Raw genomic sequence first — 23,325 nt, forward strand, 5'->3', positions numbered from 1 at the left:
AGAGACGGATACATTAGCATTTACTTGACAGATGTTTTACCCCAAGCAGCTTTTGATAGATTTACAGATTAACTCTAATGCTTAAATGCATACATATAATCCCTGCCGTTTACATGAAGTAAGCGTTCAAGTACCATAAATCGCGATCTTAAGCTGTATGTAGAGTTTAAAAGTTTAAATTTCTGCTTGATGTTATTACTTTTTTTAAGTTTAGTCGATTCTGCTTTTAAAGGGACCGTCAACCACGACGACGACGAAAAGAAAAATTGTAAAATACCACTTTTTATTACAATTATTAGTTTATATTGATAAAAATTTCACGAGTGGTATATAACATTACTTGAAAAAAGTTCATAATTTCAGTATATTAGGTAATAAAATTTCGCGATGTGAAATCGAAAGTACATCGCGAAAATAGGTGACATAACGATGTACACACTATAAATAACGCAAGTTGATTGATCATTTTATATATAAAATATATACAATTCACAACGCATGCACAATTTGCATTCCTGGGTTTACCACGTGACGATGATGATCAATCTACTGGCGTTGTTTATAGCTAACTGGTAGTTACCTGGTAGACATACCCAGTAAAATTTATTATCGAATATGCTGAAAATATGAAAACTTAACAACTTTTTTCAAGTAATGTAATACACCAGTCGTGATAACACTAATAATTGTAAAAAATACGGTATTTTGCAACTTTTCTTTTCTTCGACGTCGTGGTTAACAGTCCCTTTAACATTTAGGTTTGTCGACTGTTGTATATTTTGTGAGTTTTCTCTGTTAAAAACAAAAGAGAGCTAAGGTTCATTTCACATACACTTTACCGTTTCTTGTTTTACAAAACGATAATGCAACATTATATTAATACAGTACAAGATATAAATAAAAGCAGGGCGTTCTTTCTGTAGTGCCCGCCGCCTACGGTCCGTGGTGTTATTTGTCGCTCCGGGTCGGTAAGCTCTAATTTTAGTGCTACATGTCAGAGGATAGCAGGTCGGGTTCGGGACCCGGCATCATAACTGGAAATTGATTGGTCATTAATTTATGTCCAATGCCATTTTCCTCCTGCCTATCATTCAAGTACTGCCGTACCAGGCATTAGTATGGGCATTTAAGTGTTACGAACGTTTGAAAAACACACTATGTTAAAAATTATTTAATTAAGTCGAACGTGCGATAGCTATATATTTTTAAAGTTTAATTTTCTATCGAAAGCTCTGCCAAATCAGTTCTTAGACATCAACTGGCATAGCATACTAAACATAAATAACTCGTTAAATAACTGTATACGCGCGCTCCATCGGAACAACTGTGTTGATTTCTCGCCGTTTGGATTTAGACGGCGAGAACAGCCGAGTAGCCTTGACTGGGGGCAGAACAAAGCTCCTTTTGTGAGGCCGAGTTTGCTCAGAATATTCGTTGTCATAGGTGTCGACATCCGGTTCCGGTTTGGGTGACGGTGTATCAAAACCTAATGGTTTTTCTCGCCTTTGTACCATTTTCGGTCTGTTCAAAATGGCATTTAGAACGGGTAGACATGAATTTGGATTCATTATCCGGCCGTCGCTTTTACTATCCGCTAAAAGTTTCTTGCACAGTTGTGTTTTGATGTTCGTATAACTATATTCTTTCATGATCACGTCTATCTCACTCTTCAGAGATTTAACTTCAAGACCACCATATTTTCCGAACATTTTACTAGAGTTATCCAGAATAAGATCCGTTTTACGCCTTTCCAAACATTTCTGCACTCCCCTGACGTGAAATAGAGACTTTCGGTACGGCGTGGATATAGATGTAAGTCGATCATCGGAGAGTTTCTGTTCTCGATCGATATGTTGTTTAGTCCGCACGAGCTCCGTTGCTAGGTTACCCTGGGTAAGGTACAACTGTTTCCGATTCCGGGAAAGTTGCTTCGTTAACGCCACCAAACGGAGATCTGACAGCTGCGGAAGTACGGCCTGAATCCTGGCATCTGTGGTACAATACGGCCGACCGGAACTACTGTGTAGGATGGTCATGTTTGAAGCACTGTATCACTATAAGGAATGTGTTAAATATGTAAATATTGTTGTATTTAAATCTTATAGTGTTACCGAAAGTGAGCACACAAGTACACTAAACGTTGAATGTATATGTCACACACCTGTACACAATAAAATAAGACTGATTAATCGTTAAACTTATTTATTTGTAGAAGTAAACGTATTAAATCAATCCAAACACATCGCGAAAATAAATCGTTCGGAAGCAAATAAGAGTTATAATATCAATATGTAGCAAATAACTTTTAGGAAAATAAGCAGGAAAATATCTATACCAAGACGGTAGTCTATAACCAACGAAAGCCGAAAAAAACATTTGGAAATATAACAATATAAAATAATTTATGGAAATATATATATATTTAGGGTACGAATCGTTCGTTTTACACTGCTCATGCTATTCGTCCTTATTCGAAAATATTCATAAATACATAAAATAAAGAAATTGTGTTCATGGGGCATTTTTGTGTGTATGTATTGCCGTAAAAAAGATTTATAAATTCCATGCACATTTGCGTTCATGTATTTTTAGCTGATTGTGTGAAACGAAAGAACGAAATCTTTGTTGTAAATATTAAAATTACCTATGCAAACAAGAAGTCAAGCAAACCAAAGGAAAGAACATCTTTTTTTATCAGAATGCTACCATTGTTATTAAAATTGGTTATCGGTCAATAAACAACAATTACATACATATTGATGCGTAGGCGTAATGTATACGTATCATAAATCTAAATTATGATTATTGAAATACTAATTACGCTTAATTGCGCATTATATTTCATAGGATATATCACAAAAGAAATACTTATGAATATATGGCGTTTTGCACAGAGGTTTCGTTTTGCGTTATTTATAAGAAAATAAAAAAACTGTTCTTCGACATGAGGTAATCGGGTAGCTTCATTTTATAACATAATTTATTTCTTAAACCCTGTGAGTTTTATCAAATAGGATATCAAAAGTTATGTCTACAACAACATTAAGTTTGTGCGTTCAAAAAAATTGTGTGACTTACCTAGTTCATCTGCTAATCCTTAAATTATGTAAGGAAATCGAGATTTTACACGAAATCGTTGAGTATTCATAGAGAAACGTTCCACTACGTTCTTTTTTCCGAATACAATTCATTGAACATTTTTACATCAGACAATAAACAATATTAATGAAACCCATTTAACAATTTGAATCACATTTCACTTTAATTTCAGTACAATCGCTATTGATTTCATTCTTGCCTAAATAGAGTTAATCGATGTATATTAACTGAATAGCTAAAGGTACAATACATGCTATGCTTTGAAGTATGATGTATGAAGAAGGTACATGAAACGTTTTCAGTTTGCTCGGTTTTTAACTTATTTAATATATTTTTACTTAAAACGAGTTAACAACTTATGAGATTACTATAATTTACAGTCTTTTACGTGTATTTTATGTACATAAAATTTGTTAATTCAAGAACGAAACTGACAGTATAACTATATTTAAAGGTTTAACTGTACCTTTAATCTCTGACAATTAAACTACATAAAATCGGCTTAATCTTTATACTGATTTACCTTGACAGTGTTAACGCGGTCTTAAGTTGCAACAAACAAACCGATTACTGATATTATGTATAATTTAATAAATCTTAGACCAAAGCTTTTGCTCCTGACCAATCATAGGCAAAAATGCTTTCTAGCCACGTCGTGCGAAATCGAGCAGTAGGGTCTGAAACAACGCGTCCTCTACAGTAACGCAAGGTTTCGTGGTCCCATTAGCGGACAAGGCACAAAACATAGAATTCATTCCATGATATTCGTCAAACAATTTAGAAAATAGTTATTATTTATGCAAGAATTGACACTACTGAAGTAAAGTGTGACCCAATGTATTAACGTTTGACTGAATCCCATTTTCTTAAACACGTATACATGAACTTTTGGTCGATTCTACATTAATCCTTTAATAAATCCCATTTGATCCATGTGCATCGGTTAATTAAGAAATGGTTTAGTTATGTGAGCAATAGTTTTGAACGCAATTTTATAATCCACGGTTGACATGAAGCTGGTTGTCAAGTAACTACAGACAGAGCATATTTATCTTTCTTTAGCAATATTGAAATACGACATCGTATTTAAAGTTTATTTAAAAATCCAATCGAAAACGAGATAACGAATGATTCAATAAAGTTTTCTTAAATATCAGTCAAAAATAATTAAAAGATATATGCTATCAATCCATCTGACTTCAATTATTTTTTTTTCTTCGCAGGATTGGTAGCATTAATTTTAGGTGAAAGGTGCGGAGTATTTATCTCTGTCTAGTTTGATAATGTTTCAAGATATTCAAATAAGTAACTGTTTGATCCGTGATTCGAAAGTGCATGTTTAATATTAAGACCGGCAAAGTATTGCTGTTTATTTATGCTTTCCGGTGTTTTATACTTAAAATTCACTGATATTTCTCTGTTAAAAACAGTTAAAAATAACAGTATAAATTATCGATCACATATATATGTATTTTCACGAGTGGCTGCACCACTCATGAAAATATTATTTTCTATGATCACTCGTGATTTAAAATCGATATTCCACCGAATTCAACAAATATCCTCTATATATGTCCAATATGTCCTTCAGTGTATTAGGGTTATAATTTTATTTTTATTTGATTTAACGTAAACAAGCTTCTGTTTCAATTTAAAATTGTTCTTTTCTTTTGTTTGGATCAAAATCAATCACCCAATTTTTGTCATTTCATGTTAAATATAAGTTTAGTATTCTTGATCAAAATATATGTCTTTATGTAATGTAAAAAAACCTATGATTCGTTTGAGAGCATGCAAGTAAATATAAAGGTTCACCATTGAATGTTCAGATTGAAATCAAGGATGGATGATTTAATATCTTACGTTGCTATTGGGTTAAGTCGACACAAGATAAAAGTCTAGCGAACAATAATTGCGGGGATGTAAAAGAATGCCGTGTTAAATCACACAAGCCACATATTCCTTTACTTGCAATAAGCATATCGGGCCGTTTGTGTTACTCTCAGTTCGTCCATTTAACGTATCCCTTTTGAAATCTTGCACAACATTGAAGACTCTTTTATTTATGAAAATTCGTCGAGACAAGCGATGGTAGCATCCCATGTATTGAACCAACTTATATGGCTATTGTTTTGTGCATTCATATGTTATTACAAAAGTGCAGTGTTGTTTCTATAATTGTATTATGTTCGACGATAAAATTGCGTGTCAAACATTCTCATTTTATTGCAGTTAAGTATCTTCAAAGGTACACATATTAAGACTGGTAATGTGATCGAATCATCAGTGTTATCTCTGTTGAATAAATACATATACATGTTCGGTGGATTATTCATCATCATCATCATCATCATCATCATCATCATCATCATCATCATCATCATCATCATCATCATCATCATCATCATCATCATCATCATCATCATCATCATCATCGTCATCACCACCACCATCATCATCATCATCAGCAGCAGCAGCAGCAGCATCATCATCATCATCGCCATCGCCATCGCCATCATCTTCGCCATCATTATCATCATCGTTGTATGTCAACTCTTATGTTTTCCCTTTTTGAAGTCGAAATAAAGTTCACGTGACGTTTCATAGCCTTTATCTTCAGGTCCAACGCCGATAAAACTTGGCTTGTCGTATTTATGAACAGTTCCGACCAGCTGTTTTACTGACATTATATCTCAGGGAGCTTACTACACGATGTTTTTGTACTAAAGCTATTTTAGAAAATGAAGATAGATTCTTTATCAGGAATGGGACAGGTATATATTTAAAAGGACGAAACCTATTTCTGGATAAGTTATTTTATCAAGCGATAAGCATAATATATCAATGTGCGGCAAATATAGCACAAAATCAGTAATCAATATTATTTTATTTTGTTTTCAAAGAATGAAACAATCAATCACATTCGAAGAGTTACATACATAACATCTTCTAGATTGCTTGTGAAATAGGAAGGCACGGATTAAATGTAAAACATTACATTATTAATGTATAAATATATAGTAAAAGTATATAAAATAACGTGTAATATATAGCATTATACAAAAGCAAAAACACACTTAAGCTATATTAACATGAGGGAAATCTCAATATAATACGATGTCCTTTATCTATGACACGTGTTTATAGCAACAAAAAATCGTCTGCACGCGGCAACTTACATATTTGGGTATGCAGACGACGATCATTATATCATACAAGGAAGTGTTTGAGCTTTCGAAAAGACACATCGGTCTGCTGTTTACTCGTACCATCAACGTTACCATTTGCATCAGTCACTTTCTGTATTGCTACATTAGTACGATTTGTTACTTAACAAAATTAATTTGTAATATAGAGTGTCGTGTTGTACTGAATTGTTGCACTACTGCTGCTTCAATAACGTGGACAATATTCGTCTCAATTGTGTACTAGACACGGTTTTAGTGTTTCATCCATTTAATCAATCCTGTTGGTGCAATTTATACTGATCTATTGCAACATTTCCATTCACAATAGAATGTGCAATAAATAAAAGTTTATTTAAGTGCAATTACTCCTCTAAACAAGATGTTTGTTTGCCGCGCCATTAATATATATTTCGAAGAATCTTGTTTAATATATTGCACTGGGTTTGCCGCAATAATTATATTAATATCAGTTGTGAAAGTTCATACATTACATTAATACAATGCAATGCTATCGCTGAATCAAGGCATACGTGTATTGACATAAGAATAAGTAACTGTATTTAACACAAGCATCTTATCTCACCATACACACAAACTATCATGATGAACATGTCAAATTGTGTCGGATTTATTTGCAGACACATTAACTCATGCATGCATGTTGTTGCAAAATCTCTTGGTCGATTAAGTAGTTTCATTGAACAATTGTTCAATTTATTTTTTCGATAAAAAAAATCCATTCAATTAAAGCAAAAGTTTTGATCTTGGTTACGAATACGTATTTTATAATAAAAAAAATAAAAAAAATTAAGACTTGTCGGCTTGGGAATTTATCTTTGCCCGTTTGGTTCTTTATATAATGCAAGCTACCAAAACGTTATTAAGCTTTGAAAGTGCCTTAACGAATAGACAAACAGATTGACTAACGAAATCGCACAAAATACGGAAATATGGATGTCTAAACATGTTGACATATGAGTTTTAAATATATGTGTTTAGACGATGTACTATGTGCAAGTCTTGAATAAAAAAAGTCTGTCTGTCTGTCTGTCTGATATAGTGGATATGGTGTTCGCCAAGCGATCGGGAGTTCACGGGTTCGATCCCCACTGTGGGGACGTTCTTGAGAAACGGAATCTAGAGCGTTTCAAAAAAAACTTATGCTTTCTATGCAATCGAGCAAAAATAAATGAGTGCAATGAGTGCCATTACCAGTCTATCTTCAACATGACAACAGGTAAAACTGAGCTATCGTGCGTTCCCGCTCAATATTGTTTAACGACCTCTGTATCACAGTGAGGGGGCTGTAAAAGGCTTTTAATTCATAATATGACAAACATATTCACACGCTTTCCATTATAATGTCAGCATTTACTTCATTTATCCTTTTCTAAAACCAGAGTGCTTATTCTTAAAATACGCATCGTTACCACTTGTTACAAATAACTTAATTCGCTTAATGGGTATTAAACTTTACAGGTGAAGAGAAATCGAGAATTGTCTATGTCACAATTGTATATGGGATCCATTTGTAAAAGAGTAGTTTATTGCAATAATCCCTACTGTATCGCATGTCCGTAATTGGTCTTTTATCAAGTTAATAAGATTGTACGTCCAATAAACTGTCCAATGACATTAATGATGTGTTCCGTGTAATGTTATTGTCGAGACCCTTATATGGATGGTGTATTCACAAGAACCAACATAAGTTGGTTTTCTTACAAGTGTATTAACCCATTTATGCATAGCGTCTAGAAAAAGGCCCTGGCAAATAGCGTAGACCCAGATGAGACGCCGCATGATGCGGCGTCTCATCTGGCTCTGCGCTGTTTGCTTAAAGGAATTTCTGTAAGAAATATTCTAAATATAGAAATAAATATACTAGACATCCCTAATTTTGGAAATTAATTGATCCCATTTAGAAGGATGGGAGAGTCCACTAGGCATAAATGGGTTAACTACGGCTACTAGAGATCAACTAAAAACCAAACCAGCACACACAATACCGCCGAGCGGGGAAATAGGCGGTGCTTATCACGAATCGCTAGCTATTATAATCCGTATTTGACATTGAGACAGTTAAAGCACTCGAATGTTTAATTTATGCGGTAATTGTCATTAATGACAGCGAATCAGATATATAATAGTTTGTTTAATATATACATAATGCTGTTATACCCCGTCGCCAAAATACCAACGTTTGTTCCGTTTCAAACAGACGTTTTTGGTGATGCTTCTGAAATAAATTAAATAATGGATTGAAAGGAGTGATAAGTTTTAACTAAAGTTAATGAAATTTCTAAAATACAATTAATTTTGCTTTTTACACACCGAATAACGTTTTAGCGCTCATAAGAAAGATTATTTACTATTTAATTAGTATATGTTATCATTAGTCAAATCACAAATTAAGAGTTTTTTTAAAGTAATACTTGTTATTTTGACATCACTTCGTATCTCAAAAAATGTTAACCTGTTCGTCTGATTCCCATCCACATATTGTACAGAAAAAAATCAACCATAATGATAGGTTGATTTTCATTATTGGTATGCAGTGAATAACATAAGATTCGTGTTGTTTTAATATACCGTTTCAAGCAATTGAAATCTAGTTTCGAGTTTTCTGTGTTCACTTTTTAATGAGTTGCGTTCTGAGAAAACTGGGCATAATGCATACATGTGCGTAAAGTGTCGTCCCAGATTAGCCTGTGCAGTCAGGGACGACACTTTCCGCTTAAATGGAATTTTGTTAAGAAGAGTCTTCATTGTAACAAAAAAAGTCATAACAGCGGAAAGTGTCGTTCCTAATTAGCCTGCGCGGACTGCACAGGCTAATCTGGGGCGAGGCTTTACGCACATGCATTATGCCCAGTTTTCTCAGAACTCGACTCAAACTCATGTGTGCTTGTTACGCATTGTCAAAGGTTCTTTGAAGTGTATACAAGGCCAGTATGCTGCCTACAAGAGCTATAGTCTACTCATACATAATCACATAATGTTTAATTTGTAAATGCCTTAACGAAACACTATACAGAAGTAGCTTTGTATTTCTAAGAAAGAGACCAATCCAAAGAAAGTTTACTGTCAATAACAAACATATAAATAATTTAATATTTTGACAATGCAGAATTATGTCAAAATGTCTCAATAACAACCCGTACTAGATAAAATGTTGATGGTGTGATGTGTGAGTGGATACATGCTACTAGCCGCTTGGTAGTATACACTGTTTCTAACACAATAGCAACTGAATGACAGTTTATTTTATTGTTCAAACGTGTACCATATCATGACACAGTTCACAGAAATAAGCCCGATGTGAAAATCTTTATTTCATTAAATAACCATTTATTTTGATCCGTCTTTAAGCATTATTTCAAAATTCGTAAGTAATCCACGTTTACCTAAACAAGCGCGGTCAAATATATGTGATGCATATTTTTAAACGAAAAGTGTTTAACATGCATTAGGTCTTGGTTATGTGATAAACTAATGTTAAAATGAAGTTTCTTCATTGATTTTATTATTGCTACTAAACTACCGCACCTGAGTTATTGTATCTAAAGTATTGTATTAAAGGTATGTGTATTGTTTATTGTATTGAAATGCGACAGGCTCTAATAAACTGAATATAGAACGTTCAGCTAGGATTGGTCCCTTACAACTTCATAAATGACAAGGCAAATTCCAGAAAGACAAATAATCACAATTCAGTCGGTTATTACATCATCTTCGATGTTATTTCATAGACAGCTATTGATATATGTAATATATTCATGGCTTTAAAACATTTATTTTCATGTCCTATTCCGAACCTCTGACTTAACAGCTTTAAAATTATTTAGTATAATTATGTTGAGAAAATTTATTTTTTGAGAGCGACAGACGGATACATGCATGGACTGAAGGGCACATGGTTAAAGGGAATTATAGGCGGACGAAAGTTTAAATCGATGGCAAAATATATACAACTTGATTTGGGTCGCATTATGTAGTTTTTGAGTGATACAAATCTTTATATCTTTATTATATCTTATTTGTATGAATAGTTACGTTACGTTTCGACTCTGTAAATACATTTCATAATTTACATATTTACATTAACAATTATTCACAGTTTCAGCTTCAAAATAGCCGTGAGTCACCTGCAAGGTGATATATTGATAAACGGACGGACTTCAGACAAACCTTCATTTTCACTGCGGTAAAACGGGGGGAGGGGGGGGGCTAAAACTGTCGGCTGAACATAATGTATTTTTAGACGAGCTATATTAGCAATTTAATATGCCGTTTAAACCCCGGATGATTTGACATTTTATAGGGACGCATGCAACATATATTATTTATTATTCTTTAAATGCGCAATAACAAATGCAAAGCGTTTCAATATGTTTGATATAACCGTTACTATTTTACAGACATAATATATTATTTATGCTATTGTAAAAACATAATTTATTATTTTGTTTGCCTCACCTTTCGGAACATGTCGTGTGTAGCTTTCACGTTTTATCTTGTTGACAGCCAGCATGGTCCGTTCGTTCGGTTCCTTTTAATCGAACACGCTCTTTAAACATTTGTTACTGACAGCATTCCTATCAACGGGGATTTAACTGCACATTTTTATCTGACACGAAAACTCTTCATTATTCAATCATACTACAACTGTTTTCATTGTAGTGAAAACGCAGTGAAAGAAAACCTACATTTACAAGTTGTATTGTTGTTATTGTCAGATATTAACTGGTCATTTTTCTGCACGCCACACGTGACTTAATCATGTTTGGAAAATTATCCAGAAGGAATAAAAGGTTTACATTACGGTGGCATAGAGTTGAAATTCACTTCACTTTTTTTAAATTGCTCTCCTCTTTTTTCTATCTCGTGGCCACGAGCTAGCTATGTCGTGGCCACGAGATAGAAAAAAGAGGAGTGCAAAACAAAATAAAAGCGGCGTACAATTAAAAAAGAGCGGTGCAGCAAATAAAGACAGAGTGCATTTCCGCTATCTCGAGATCCCGAGTTAGTCAGCCAATCAAATTTTGAGTAACATGTGCAAATACTCTGTACGCATATATATAGCTGGTCAAAGCAGGCAAGGCTCTGATATAACATAACATACTACTATTAGTACTCTATTACTGCTTCTACTACTGCTGCTGTTGTTGTTGTTGCTGATGTTACTACTACTACTACTACTACTACTACTACTACTACTACTACTACTACTACTACTACTACTACTACTACTACTACTACTACTACTACTACTACTACTACGACTACTACTACTACTACTACTACTACTATTACTACCACTACTACTACTACTACTACTACTCCTTCTACTACTACTACTGCTACTACTACTACTACTACTACTACTACTACTACTACTACTACTACTACTTCTACTACTACTACTACTACTACTACTACTACTACTACTACTACTTCTACTACTACTACTGCTACTACTACTACTACTACTACTGCTACTACTACTTCTACTACTACTACTACTAATTCTACTACTACTACTACTACTACTACTACTACTACTACTGCTACTACTACTACTACTACTACTACTACTACTACTACTACTACAACTACTACTACTACTACTGCTACTACTTTTACTACTACTACTACAACTACTACGACTTCGACGACGACGACGGACGACAAACGGACGACAGACGACCGACCGATGGACGACGACCGACGGACGAGCGAGGAACGACTGGTGGACGACCAACGGACGACCGATGTTTGGACGAGGGATGACCGACGGACGACGCCGGATGGACGACCGACGGGCGACCGGAGTACGGACGACGCCGGATAGACGACCGACGGACCACGACCGGAGGACGGACGATGGACGACCGATGGACGACCGACAGACGACTGTACGACGATCGACGGACGACGACGACGACTTCTAAAACGACTACTACTACTACTACTACTACTACTTCTACTACTACTACTACTACTACTACTACTACTACTACTACTACTACTACTACTACTACTACTACTACTACTACTACTATTACTTCTACTACTACTACTACTACTACTACTACTACTACTACTACTACTACTAGCAACAGCAGCAGTAGCAGTAGCAGTAGTAATAGTAGGAGGAGGAGAAGGAGGAGGAGCAATAACAGCAGTAGCGATAGTAGTAATAGTAGTAGTAGTAGTGGTAGTAGTAGTAGTCGTAGTAGTAGTAGTAGTAGTAGTAGTAGTAGTAGTAGTAGTAGTAGTAGTAGAAGTAGTAGTAGTAGTAGTAGTAGTAGTAGTAGTAGTAGTAGTAGTAGTAGAAGTAGTAGAAGTAGTACTACTAGTAGTAGTAGTAGTAGTAGAAGTAGTAGCAGCAGCAACAACAACAACAGCAGCAGTAGTTGTAGTAGTTATAGTTGTACTAATAGTAGTATGTTATGTTATATCAGAGCATTGCCTTTAGGACGTTTTCATTGGCTGATTAATTTGAGGAAACAAGATAGCATTTGATTGTCTGACTAACTCGTGGCCACGAGTAAGCTAAGTCTCGAGATCGCGACATTCTCTCCTCTTTTGTTTAATGCACTCTGCCTTTATTTACTGCACCGCTCTTTTTTAAATTGTACGCCGCTTTTAGTTAGTTTTTGCACTCCTCTTTTTCGTATCTCGTGGCCACGACATAGCTTACTCGTGGCCACGAGATAGAAAAAAGAGGAGAGCAATTTAAAAAAAGAGAAATGAATGTCACCACTATGCCACCGTATTACATGGACCCAATTCGATGTTAAAGTTTGTAGTTTGTAACTTATGTATCAATTTAAATTAACATAAATTGCATGGGAATAGTCAATTATGTTAATTTAACAATGAAGTGTCGTGACAGGGTCAATAATCATTTTACTGATTATGCGATATCGGAGATGCTGTGAAAATAATGTACTTCTGCATTTCGTACGGTATAAAAAGCTCGTCATTGGTCTCTATTAATTGGAAAGTAGACTGTGCGTCAAATAAAATCGGTAATGGGTCATTAACAGCGTGATCCGCAAATTACTTTGCTTAAGGTCCTACCTATGAATGTGTAAATATGTTGAAAGTGTTCGTAATTGACGGTTGACACAATGTATCAGTGTTTCGTGTTTGCTTGTATGTACGCTGTATTGAAAATTCATTTAAATGTTATACAATAAAAAAATAATCGATTATTTAAATTGTTTATATTGACTATTTACTAGGTTTTTTTATTTACATGTGTAGTTTATTGTGCTTTTTGAACGTAGGTACGGTTGAATTTAAGACTCATTATTCAGAATAACATTCAAACGTTTATTGTTTCACTGTGGCAATGTATTTTTATTTTCGTTTTCGTATATAGGATTGTTGTGTATGCACATTATTTAGACCCCAATGCTTTGCTTATGTTTATGTTTGTTGTTGTGTCTTTGCGAGAGAATTATGTCGATATAAGGCAGATGGAAACATATGTTTTTTCTTTTGATATATTGCATACGTTACATTTTTGTCTTCTTTCAATACAAACAACATTACATATTTTATAGCCTATAACAGTTTCTAAAATGCCCTAGTGTTTGAAGGTTCCTCATAGTTATCATTTACCAATGACACAGCATGACATACATCTATTGTAAATGAGAACTTTTAAGCCTAACTCTAACTTTAAATGTTATGGTAAAAATCCTAAAATGGATCCGTGTATTGGCGTCCAACAATGTCCTTAATGACTTTCAATGGAAAGACAACTCTCCGAATGACTGCGAACACATGGCTTTTTCTGTCTTTAAAATGGATTGATTCCATATTTTTTTCTATTAGACAATTTCGTGAATTCCATGTCGACCATGGCTTGCTTGTACATAGAGAATAATAGGTTAGTGTTGATTATAGATCAGGTTTATCATGCGAGGCTTAGAAAACAAAAAGCACGAGCCTTGGCGAGTGCTTTTTCGTTTTCGTGCCGAGCATGATAAACCTGATCGATAATCAACATTAATCTATTATTGTATTCATCCCACTTTTTATTTTGTAAACCTTTTTGTTTAAACAAAATTAGTTTGACTGGATAATTTCGCTGGATTTATGACGTCATTTCGTCGAAATATTGACGTCATTTCCTGCCGTTGATTATGGATGATATTTAATCAACGGGGCTTTAATCAACCGAATTCGCTGTAAAAGTGGGATAAAAACTACAATAACGTTCACAATATCTGTCCCCAGTGTGTAATAGGCACGTTTCTATTGTGTCGTCGAAACAATTAATCCCCTTACTGCCGATGATACTGGGTTATTGTGAAGCCTCTATTCACAGATTTATAGTTTGCAGTATGTTAAGGGTGATGTTAGTGCAAGCAATATTCTACATAAGATTTATCTTCAATGCGGATATCACAATATTCAAATGTAAATAATTAAATGACATATACTGGGCTTGCAGCAATAATTATATTTATACCAATTTGTTATAAGGTTCATATATAACATTAAGATCATGCGATTCGTTCATTATAACAGAGCAAATAGTTCATCCCTTCGACAAAGCAATTATTTCCAAACCAAACATCGATATACAACTCAATGGCTCTTTTGTAAAGTGCATTATACATTCTGACGGTTATTATCTCTCATCATGCATACAAACTACACTTGTAAATCCCAGCATTACTAGTCAACAAACATTATCAGCTAATTGAAGATTTTGTGCAATTTTTGTAGACTTAAAAATATCTACATTCAATTTAAGCAAACGTTTAGGTTTTGGTTCAGTTTACTTATTGTTTATTTTTTTTTCGAACAATTATCTTTTTTACATTGACGGTCTAGTAGGACAAACTTTACTTGATAGTGTTTATGCTTTTAATTTAAAAAGTATTTATGCTTTCACAGTTTACTTTTTAAATTAAATATAGCTTGTTTTATGGTGTATAGACTCGGTTTGTTATATGCGATTTTGCTTAATATATCGTGGTAAGTAAAGCTAAAATTCTTATATTTGGTGCACATTTGAAAATAAAACACCAACAATTTCATAAATTTAAATGGTGTCATAATGTGTTAAAATAATTGAATACTGGGTAAACTCAAAGTGTGTTCATTAAGCACGCATGACCTTCAAGGCAATGCAGTTACAAAGATCGTACCCAAAATTTGAATTAGAAGTAAACTAAAAAGATAATAATAACTGCTGTTATTTTTTAATCCGTATCTCCTAATGTAATGAAATTACAATAAAGCAATTGACTTATTTCTTTTGTGTTCATGGTGTGTTTACTTAACTAAATTATATATCGTTATCGACATAATATGTAAATCCATTGACCAATATTGACATATAACACGGTCAGCATGCCACTTGGGTATGTAAATAAAAACGAGTTTTGTCTGTAAATGTAAGATAATATTTATTTCACGGCTTTTTAAAAAGATAACTTTTATTTTAATTAGTTAATGAATTATCCTGGGCAAAATATGAGGTTTAGTGCTCTTTGACCGGTTAAAGTCCCCAGTGCTTTTGCATTGATCGTGTGGTAAAGGCAGAGGCCCCGATTTGGTTCATGTATTATGAATATGCATTCGGTATGAACGTGTGACTCTTCCCTAGCGTATTTATTATGTGTGTCACTGTTTGGCCATTGGTTTATTGCCATACCTCAAGGACCGCATTGAATAATACGGTTTCTCTCCTGCTGGTGCAGCTGATGTTTAACGTTATCTGTACTACATGACCCCGCACGGCCGAGCCCAATACATTTTTTTATAGAGAACATGCTGCAATGGAAAACACAATTCAGATTGTTCTTAATATATCTAAATAAAGAATGTGATTTTCCCAAACGCTTGTTTTTGACGCGTGATTGTAGATGTGCTTTGTTACTTGCCGCTTGGAAGTATAAAGGTGTCTAAAACAAGATGCAGCTGAGTTTTATTATATGTTATTGTGCAAAGGTGTATAGTATCAATGACACAATTCGCAGAAACAAACCCATCGGGAACCTTTGTATTTTAATTAAAGCAACATCAAAGTTGATCCGTCTGTGTTTCTGACATTTTCAGGAATGGCATTCATTCGCTCAGCAATGTAAAACAATCACTTTCACAGCATCGGTCTGAACTCAAATGATACTTTTGTGAGTGTGAAAACTAATTATTTCTATAACTAAATCGAATAACGGAAGTCTTTGGCAGAAAAACCATCACTTGAACCTTTGAAAAAAAATACATTGTGCATAAAAACAAATTTCCATTTAATTGATTTGAAAATAGAATATGTGTGGACTTTATGTACCGGTATTCTTTGTTAATTTAAAAGATGGCTGCTCCGATAACAAAGTTATTTTTTCTGGTGTTTATACTTGAAGTAAGCTGTCAAATCGTAATCAAATTGTAATTAAATGTACATAGCGTGTTAAGTAACAGGTCTTTCTTATTCTATGCAATGAATCCCCGTACTTTAGATCTATATAGTCTTCAAACAGTTTTAAGATTGATATTTAACGTATTGTATATAAATGGTTAACATTAGATAAATCGTTTACTATTGTAAAAAAAATATTTACAAGACAAGTAACATATATTTTATTGTGAAAATACCATTCAGTCTATTTCCAAAACGCCCGACGAAGTAGTTGACGCATTTAAGCATCTAAAATTTTGTAAAGCGTCTGGTTCTGAAGCGATTGACAATAGAATTTAACGTGAATATACGCACCAGATTAAAAACCCAATTTGCAGTCTCTTTAATGCAAGTTATACTCCATGAAAAATGCCCGACTCACTCGATGTTAGAGTCGTTTACTTTGACATAAGTAAGGCCTTCGATAAAGTCTGGCACAAAGCACTATTACATAAGCTCCACTCTGCTGGTATCAGAGGCAACTTATTTAATTGCATAATTAATTCCCTATCAAATAGAAAACAGAAGGTTGTACTTCCAGGCGCCGAATCGCATTTTTCTAATATATCAGCTGGAGTCCCCCAAGGTTTCATTCTCGGTCCATAGACGATCTAGTTTACATAAATGACATTGTCTTAAATATACGTTCGCGTGTTAACCTCCTCGCAGATGATACAAGCCTGTACACGATTGTATACTCTCCTTTTGAAGCAGTGGCTCTTATGTAAGCTTATATTGAACAAATCAATTCCTGGCCCGAAAAGTGGTTAGTCAAATTTAATCCAGCAAAGTCAGAGTCGTTATTAATTTCCCGAAAACAAACCAAACCACCCAACTTTATGTATGCAAAGCACACCCATTGCAGAAGTCAGAGTTCATAAACATTTTAGGAATATTTATCGCCAATTACTGCTCATGGTATGAACATATAGCGCACATTAAGGACAAAGCCTGGACACGAATAAATATTATGTGCCGCCTCAAACATACTCTCGATCTGAAAGCATTATAAATTATATATTGTTCGTTTATAAGACCAATAATGGAATATTCCGACGTAGTTTTTGATAATTGCTATAATAATGAAAAAGACGACTTAGAAAAAATTCAAATAGAAGCAGCACGAATAGCTTCGGGTTGTGCCAGAAGTGTCTCGATTACTGAGCTCTACAAAGAGGATGGGTGCGAAACATTAGGTACTCGGCGCATAAAACATAAACTTGTTCTTATGTTTAAAATCACAAAAAAATCTTACGCCGGCTTAACTAAAATCTATTGTACCGGAAACAGTTTTAGCTAATAACCCATACCTATTACGAAAGGAGACAACATCAGAAATGTTACGACCCGTACAAACAACATACACTAATTATTTTTTATCATCAACCATTACGGAATGGAACAAACTTCCTCTAGATACTAGAAGTGCTGATTCTCTTACGTCTTCTAAACATCTTTTAAATATCAATGTTACGAAACAGAATGTACTATACTATTATGGTGAAAGGCGCCAAAAATGCTTCACTCAAGACTCAGAACAGAGAGTAGTTCATTTTATCGACATATATTTAAGTGCAATATTGCACTTTCACTGTTATGCACTTTTGGTGCAATTGAAACTGTTTCTCATTATTTCTTAGAATGTCAACGAACTACACACCACAGAGAAGTCCTTTAAAGTAGAATTGAAGTATTACCTCTCCAACCATACAACATTTATTTCTTGGCGATGAAAGTCTTGATTTAGAAAGAAACACGCTTATCGTCGATGCAGTTCATTTATATATAAAATGCAGTAAACGATTTGATACCTAGCTGTCTGTCAAACAACTTCTTTGCATTGTTTCGCTTTGTCTTTTCTTCTGTATGATTAGCCTTCTCATCTGTCTTTCAACCTTGATTAACATACTCTTTCTTTCTATATAACATACATATACGTCAATTGTGTAAATATTTTTGATATATTTTATTGTTAAAATACATGTCTGCTACCTAAAGAAATGTTACAATCTAGCTTGAGAATACTGCGTATGGAGAAGAACCCTATAAGATCTTGATCTTTCGTTCTAATCCTTTTTAGAACAATGTGACTCAGTTGTTTTTGTATATGCTATGCACATGTATACCATATGTGTTCGTGAAATAAAATATGTTTAAACTCACATATATTTTAACTTAACTGGTGGATCAAATATAATCAAATGGACTTTGTTTAACGCATTTAACTAGTTAACGAAAATAATTAGTTACTTTGCAGTGAAAGTCTTCTCTTAGCTAAATGGACATACTTTAAATATATAGTTTTAATATTGCAGAAACTATAATGAGAGAAGTTCTTGTTTTTGGCCTGGGGCGTAGCCCCAAGGCCATAGTAATGATTTCAATTTCTAAGCCTATCCGAATTGGCTGGCTGCCAAAAAACAAATTCCAAAGCTCCGATTTACCCCTTAATTCATGCGCAATAAAAGAGGTTCTTCGCAGATCTCAATAATCCTCCTCGTTAATGCATAACATGACTATATAAAATGACAGTGTCATAAAAAGTATAAAAATATTATTGAAGCAAAATTGCTAAGCATTGGTTTAGACATAGTTTTTATTGTTAACATGTTCATGCGAGAATAAGTTCCTGACTTGACGGTCTAGGCCAAAAAGATACGATTGTATCGACCAGAACCATTTTCATACACATCCAAGATATCATTTAAACAAATATACTGACAAAGTTTCATGAAGATTCATAAGTCCATATAAGGAAAAATGCCCCGCCCACTGGTGACCATGTTTTTCAAGCAACTGGAACCAATTTCGAACTTGTCTAAAATAACATTGGGGCAAATCTTCTGACAAAGTTTTATGATGATCTCACAATAAATATGGCCCCTAGAGTGTTTACGAGGTTTAACTATAGCTATATAAGGAAAAATGCCACGCCCCCTTGGCGGCCATGTTTTTCCGACAACCGGAACCATTTCCGAACTCATCCGAGATATCATTGGGACAAATCATCTGACCAAGTTTCATGATGATCGGACAATAAACGTGGCCTCTAGAGTGTTAACAAGGTCGCCGTGGTGTAACGGATATGGTGTCCGCCTAGCGGCCGAGAGGTCACGGGTTCGATCCCCACCGAGAGAGCGTTCTTTAGATCTCCCCCAAAGACACCAAGTACTGGTTCTAGGCCCAGGAAACGGACTCGAGAGCATTTATATAAGCCTTAGGCTTTCGATGCAATCGAGCTAAAATAAATAGGTTTAAACTAACAAGGTTTTACTAAAGCATGATATATAGCCATATTAAAAAAAATGCCCCGCCCGCTGGTGGCAATGTTTTTTAAGCAACCGAAACCATTTTCGAACTCATCCAAGATATCATTAGGACAAAACTTCTGACTAAGTTTCAGGAAGATCGGAAAATAAATGTGGCCTCTAGAGTGTTAACAAGGTTTTACTATAGCCGTATAAGGAATATGCCTCGCCCCCTGGCAGCCATGTTTTTCAACCAACCAGCATCATTTTTGAACTCATCCAAGATATATTTGGGGTGAATCTTCTGACCAAGTTTCATGAAGATCGGACAATAAATGTGGCCTCTAGAGTGTTAACAAGATTTTACCATTGCCATATATAGCCATATAAGGAAAAATGCCCCGCCCCTTGGCAGCCATGTTTTTCAAGCAAACGTAACCATTTTCGAACTCTTCCAAGATATCATTGAGACCAATCTTCCGACCGAATTTCATGAAGATTGGACAATAAATGTGGCCTCTAGAGTGTTGACAAGGTTTTACTATAGCCATTTAAGGAAAACTGCCCCGCCCCCTGGCGGCCATGTTTTTTCACCGATCTAGACTATTTTCGAACTCGTCCAAGATATTAATGAAACCAATGTTTTGACCAAGTTTCATGATGATTGGGCAAAAATGTGACTTCTAGAGTGTTCACAAGGTTTCTCTATAGCCATATAAGGAATACTTCCCCGCCCCCTGGCGGCCATGTTTTTCAACGGACCGGAACCATTTTTGAACTCAACCAGCATATCGTTTAGACAAACATTTTGACAAAGTTACATGAAGATGTCAAATGTGACTTGTACAGTGTTCACAAGGTTCTTCTTTTTTTTTTGACCTAGTGACCTAGTTTTTGACCCAGCATGACCCAGTTTCGGATTCAGTCGAGGTATCAATGGGACAAATGTTCTGACCAAATTTCATGAAGATCAGACAATAAATGTGGCCTCTAGAGTGTTCACAAGGCAAAATGTTGACGACGCACGACGGACGACGCACGACGCACGACGGACGACGGACAAAAAGCGATCACAAAAGCTCACCATGAGCACGCTGTGCTCAGGTGAGCTAAAAACAAATGGTTTTAGATTCACGGCTTTACGATATTTGTTATCAGAAAGAACACATTTTTGTACTATTATCCTTTAAAGAAATCTTTTTTCTGAAAAGGGGAACGGGCACTACCGGTCTTTTTTCGGTTAGAGCCTGTAATATATATGTTTAAAGTCAATTAGTATTACTACTACTACTACTACTACTACTACTACTACTACTACTTCTACTACTACTAATTCTACTGCTCCTGCTACTGCTACTGCTGCTGCTGCTGCTGCTACTGCTAATGCTACTGCTACTGCTACTGCTACTGCTACTGCTACTACTACTACTACTACTACTAATAATAATTCTACTACTGCTACTACTACTACTACTACTACTACTATTATTATAAAACCCCCACAAACGAAGTTTAGTGGGGTATATAGGAGTCAGCTTGTCTGTCGGTCTGTCGGCCTGTCGGTCGGTGCGTATTAAGTGTCCGCTCACTATTTTAAGTAGTTTTCATCCGATCTTCACCAAACTTGGTCAGAAGTTGTATCTACATGATGATTAGGCCAAGTTCGAACATGGGCCTTGTCGGGTCAAAAACTTGGTCACGGGGTCACTTAGTGCGTTTTAAACATTCAGCATGCTGTCCGCTCTCTAATTCAAGTAGTTTTCATCCGATCTTCACCAAACTTGGTCAAAAGTTGTATCTAGATGATCTTTAGGCCAAGTACGAACATGGGCCTTGCCGGGTCAAAAACTAGGTCACGGGGTCACTTAGTGCGTTTTAAACATTCAGCATGCTGTCCGCTATCTAATTCAAGTAGTTTTCACCCGATCTTCACCAGACTTGGTCAGAAGTTGTATCTAGATAATCTTAAAACCAAGTTCATACATGGGCCATGCCGGGTCAAAAACTAGGTCACGGGGTCACTTAGTACGTTTTACACATTGAGCATGGCGTCCGCTGTTTTTTGTGAAGACGACATGCAAAATATTATGTGTCAATGCGGCATGTGGGGGTATTCGTCACGTCTGTGACAAAGCTCTAGTTATTATTATTATTATTATTATCATTATTATTATTATTATTATTATTATTATTATTATTATTATTATTATTATTATTATTATTATTATTATTATTATTATTATTATTATAAATATCATTATTATTATCATTATTATTATTATTATTAATATTATTATTATTATTATTATTATTATTATTATTAGTATATTATTATTATTATTATTATTATTTTTATTATTATTATTATATTTTACCATAATTATTTTTTTTATTATTATTATTATTATTATAGATATTAATAATAATAATATTATTATGATTATTTATTATTATTATTAGTAGTAGTAGTAGTAGTAGTAGTAGTAGTAGTAGTAGCAGTAGCAGTAGCAGTAGCAGTCGTAGAAGTAGTAGTAGTAGTAGTAGTAGAAGTAGTAGTAGTAGTAGTAGTAGTAGTAGTAGTAGTAGTAGTAGTAGTAGTAGTAGTAGTAGAAGTAGTAGTAGTAGTAGTAGTAGTAGTAGTAGTAGTAGTAGTAGTAGTAGTAGTAGTAGTAGTACTAGTAGTAGTAGTAGTAGTAGTAGTAGTACTAGTAGTAGTAGTAGTAGAAGAAGTAGTAGTAGTAGTAGTAGTAGTAGTAGTAGTAGTAGTAGTAGTAGTAGCAGTAGTAGTAGTAGTAGTAGTAGTAGTAGTAGTAGTAGTAGTAGTAGTAGTAGTAGTATCGTTCGTGTTTCCCTTTTTTATGTGCTTTTAGTGTTAAAAGTGCGGTGTTCGATCAAAATGAGGAAAGATGGGTTTAACTTAATTTATGACCACACGATACACGTTTACTAGATGAAGATAATTACTATGAGGTTAATCTTAATATGGAGTACGTTATTCAATAGTAATACATAAGTAAAAAAGTACTGAAATTAGATTTAAGCGTGCTTAACACATTTCAGCAACTATATTGTGCCAGCTGCAATTAAGTTCAACATATGTTGCATATTGTAATATATATAAAGGCATAACACCCCAAATACATCACATTTAGAGAAAATATCGTAACCTTCCAAAAGCTCACTATTGACGACAAGAGACAAATTTTCTAAACCGAAACAAACAAACAAACATACAAAAAAGTACTAAATATTTTTAAACCCGAAGTCACCGCATTAAAACGGTAAGTTCAAAGTAAAAGAAATGATGAATATTTGCACAGTGCATTTAATTAATTTCTTTTTGTTGAGTTAAACGTAGCTCATG

The 23,325-nt window shown here is 34.6% G+C and overlaps 1 protein-coding gene across 1 annotated transcript; it reads right to left on the reverse strand.

Moving 5' to 3' along the window:
- Positions 1 to 684: 684 nt before the first annotated feature.
- LOC127873281 (uncharacterized) lies at positions 685 to 3,312 on the reverse strand. The gene is made up of 2 exons (XM_052417063.1): positions 3,079 to 3,312; positions 685 to 2,054 (listed from the first exon to the last, which is right to left on the reverse strand). Exon 2 carries the CDS (start codon positions 2,034 to 2,036, stop codon positions 1,290 to 1,292), a length of 747 nt encoding a protein of 248 aa, XP_052273023.1. The 5' UTR covers positions 2,037 to 2,054; positions 3,079 to 3,312; the 3' UTR covers positions 685 to 1,289.
- Between the last annotated feature and the right edge of the window lie 20,013 nt (positions 3,313 to 23,325).

Source organism: Dreissena polymorpha, chromosome 3 (genome assembly GCF_020536995.1).
Source record: "Dreissena polymorpha isolate Duluth1 chromosome 3, UMN_Dpol_1.0, whole genome shotgun sequence".
NCBI lineage: Eukaryota > Metazoa > Mollusca > Bivalvia > Myida > Dreissenidae > Dreissena > Dreissena polymorpha.

Coding starts and splice junctions, on each gene's coding strand:
- LOC127873281 (XM_052417063.1), bottom strand. CDS start 2,036: ATGACCATCCTACACAGTAGTTCCGGTCGGCCGTATTGTACCACAGAT.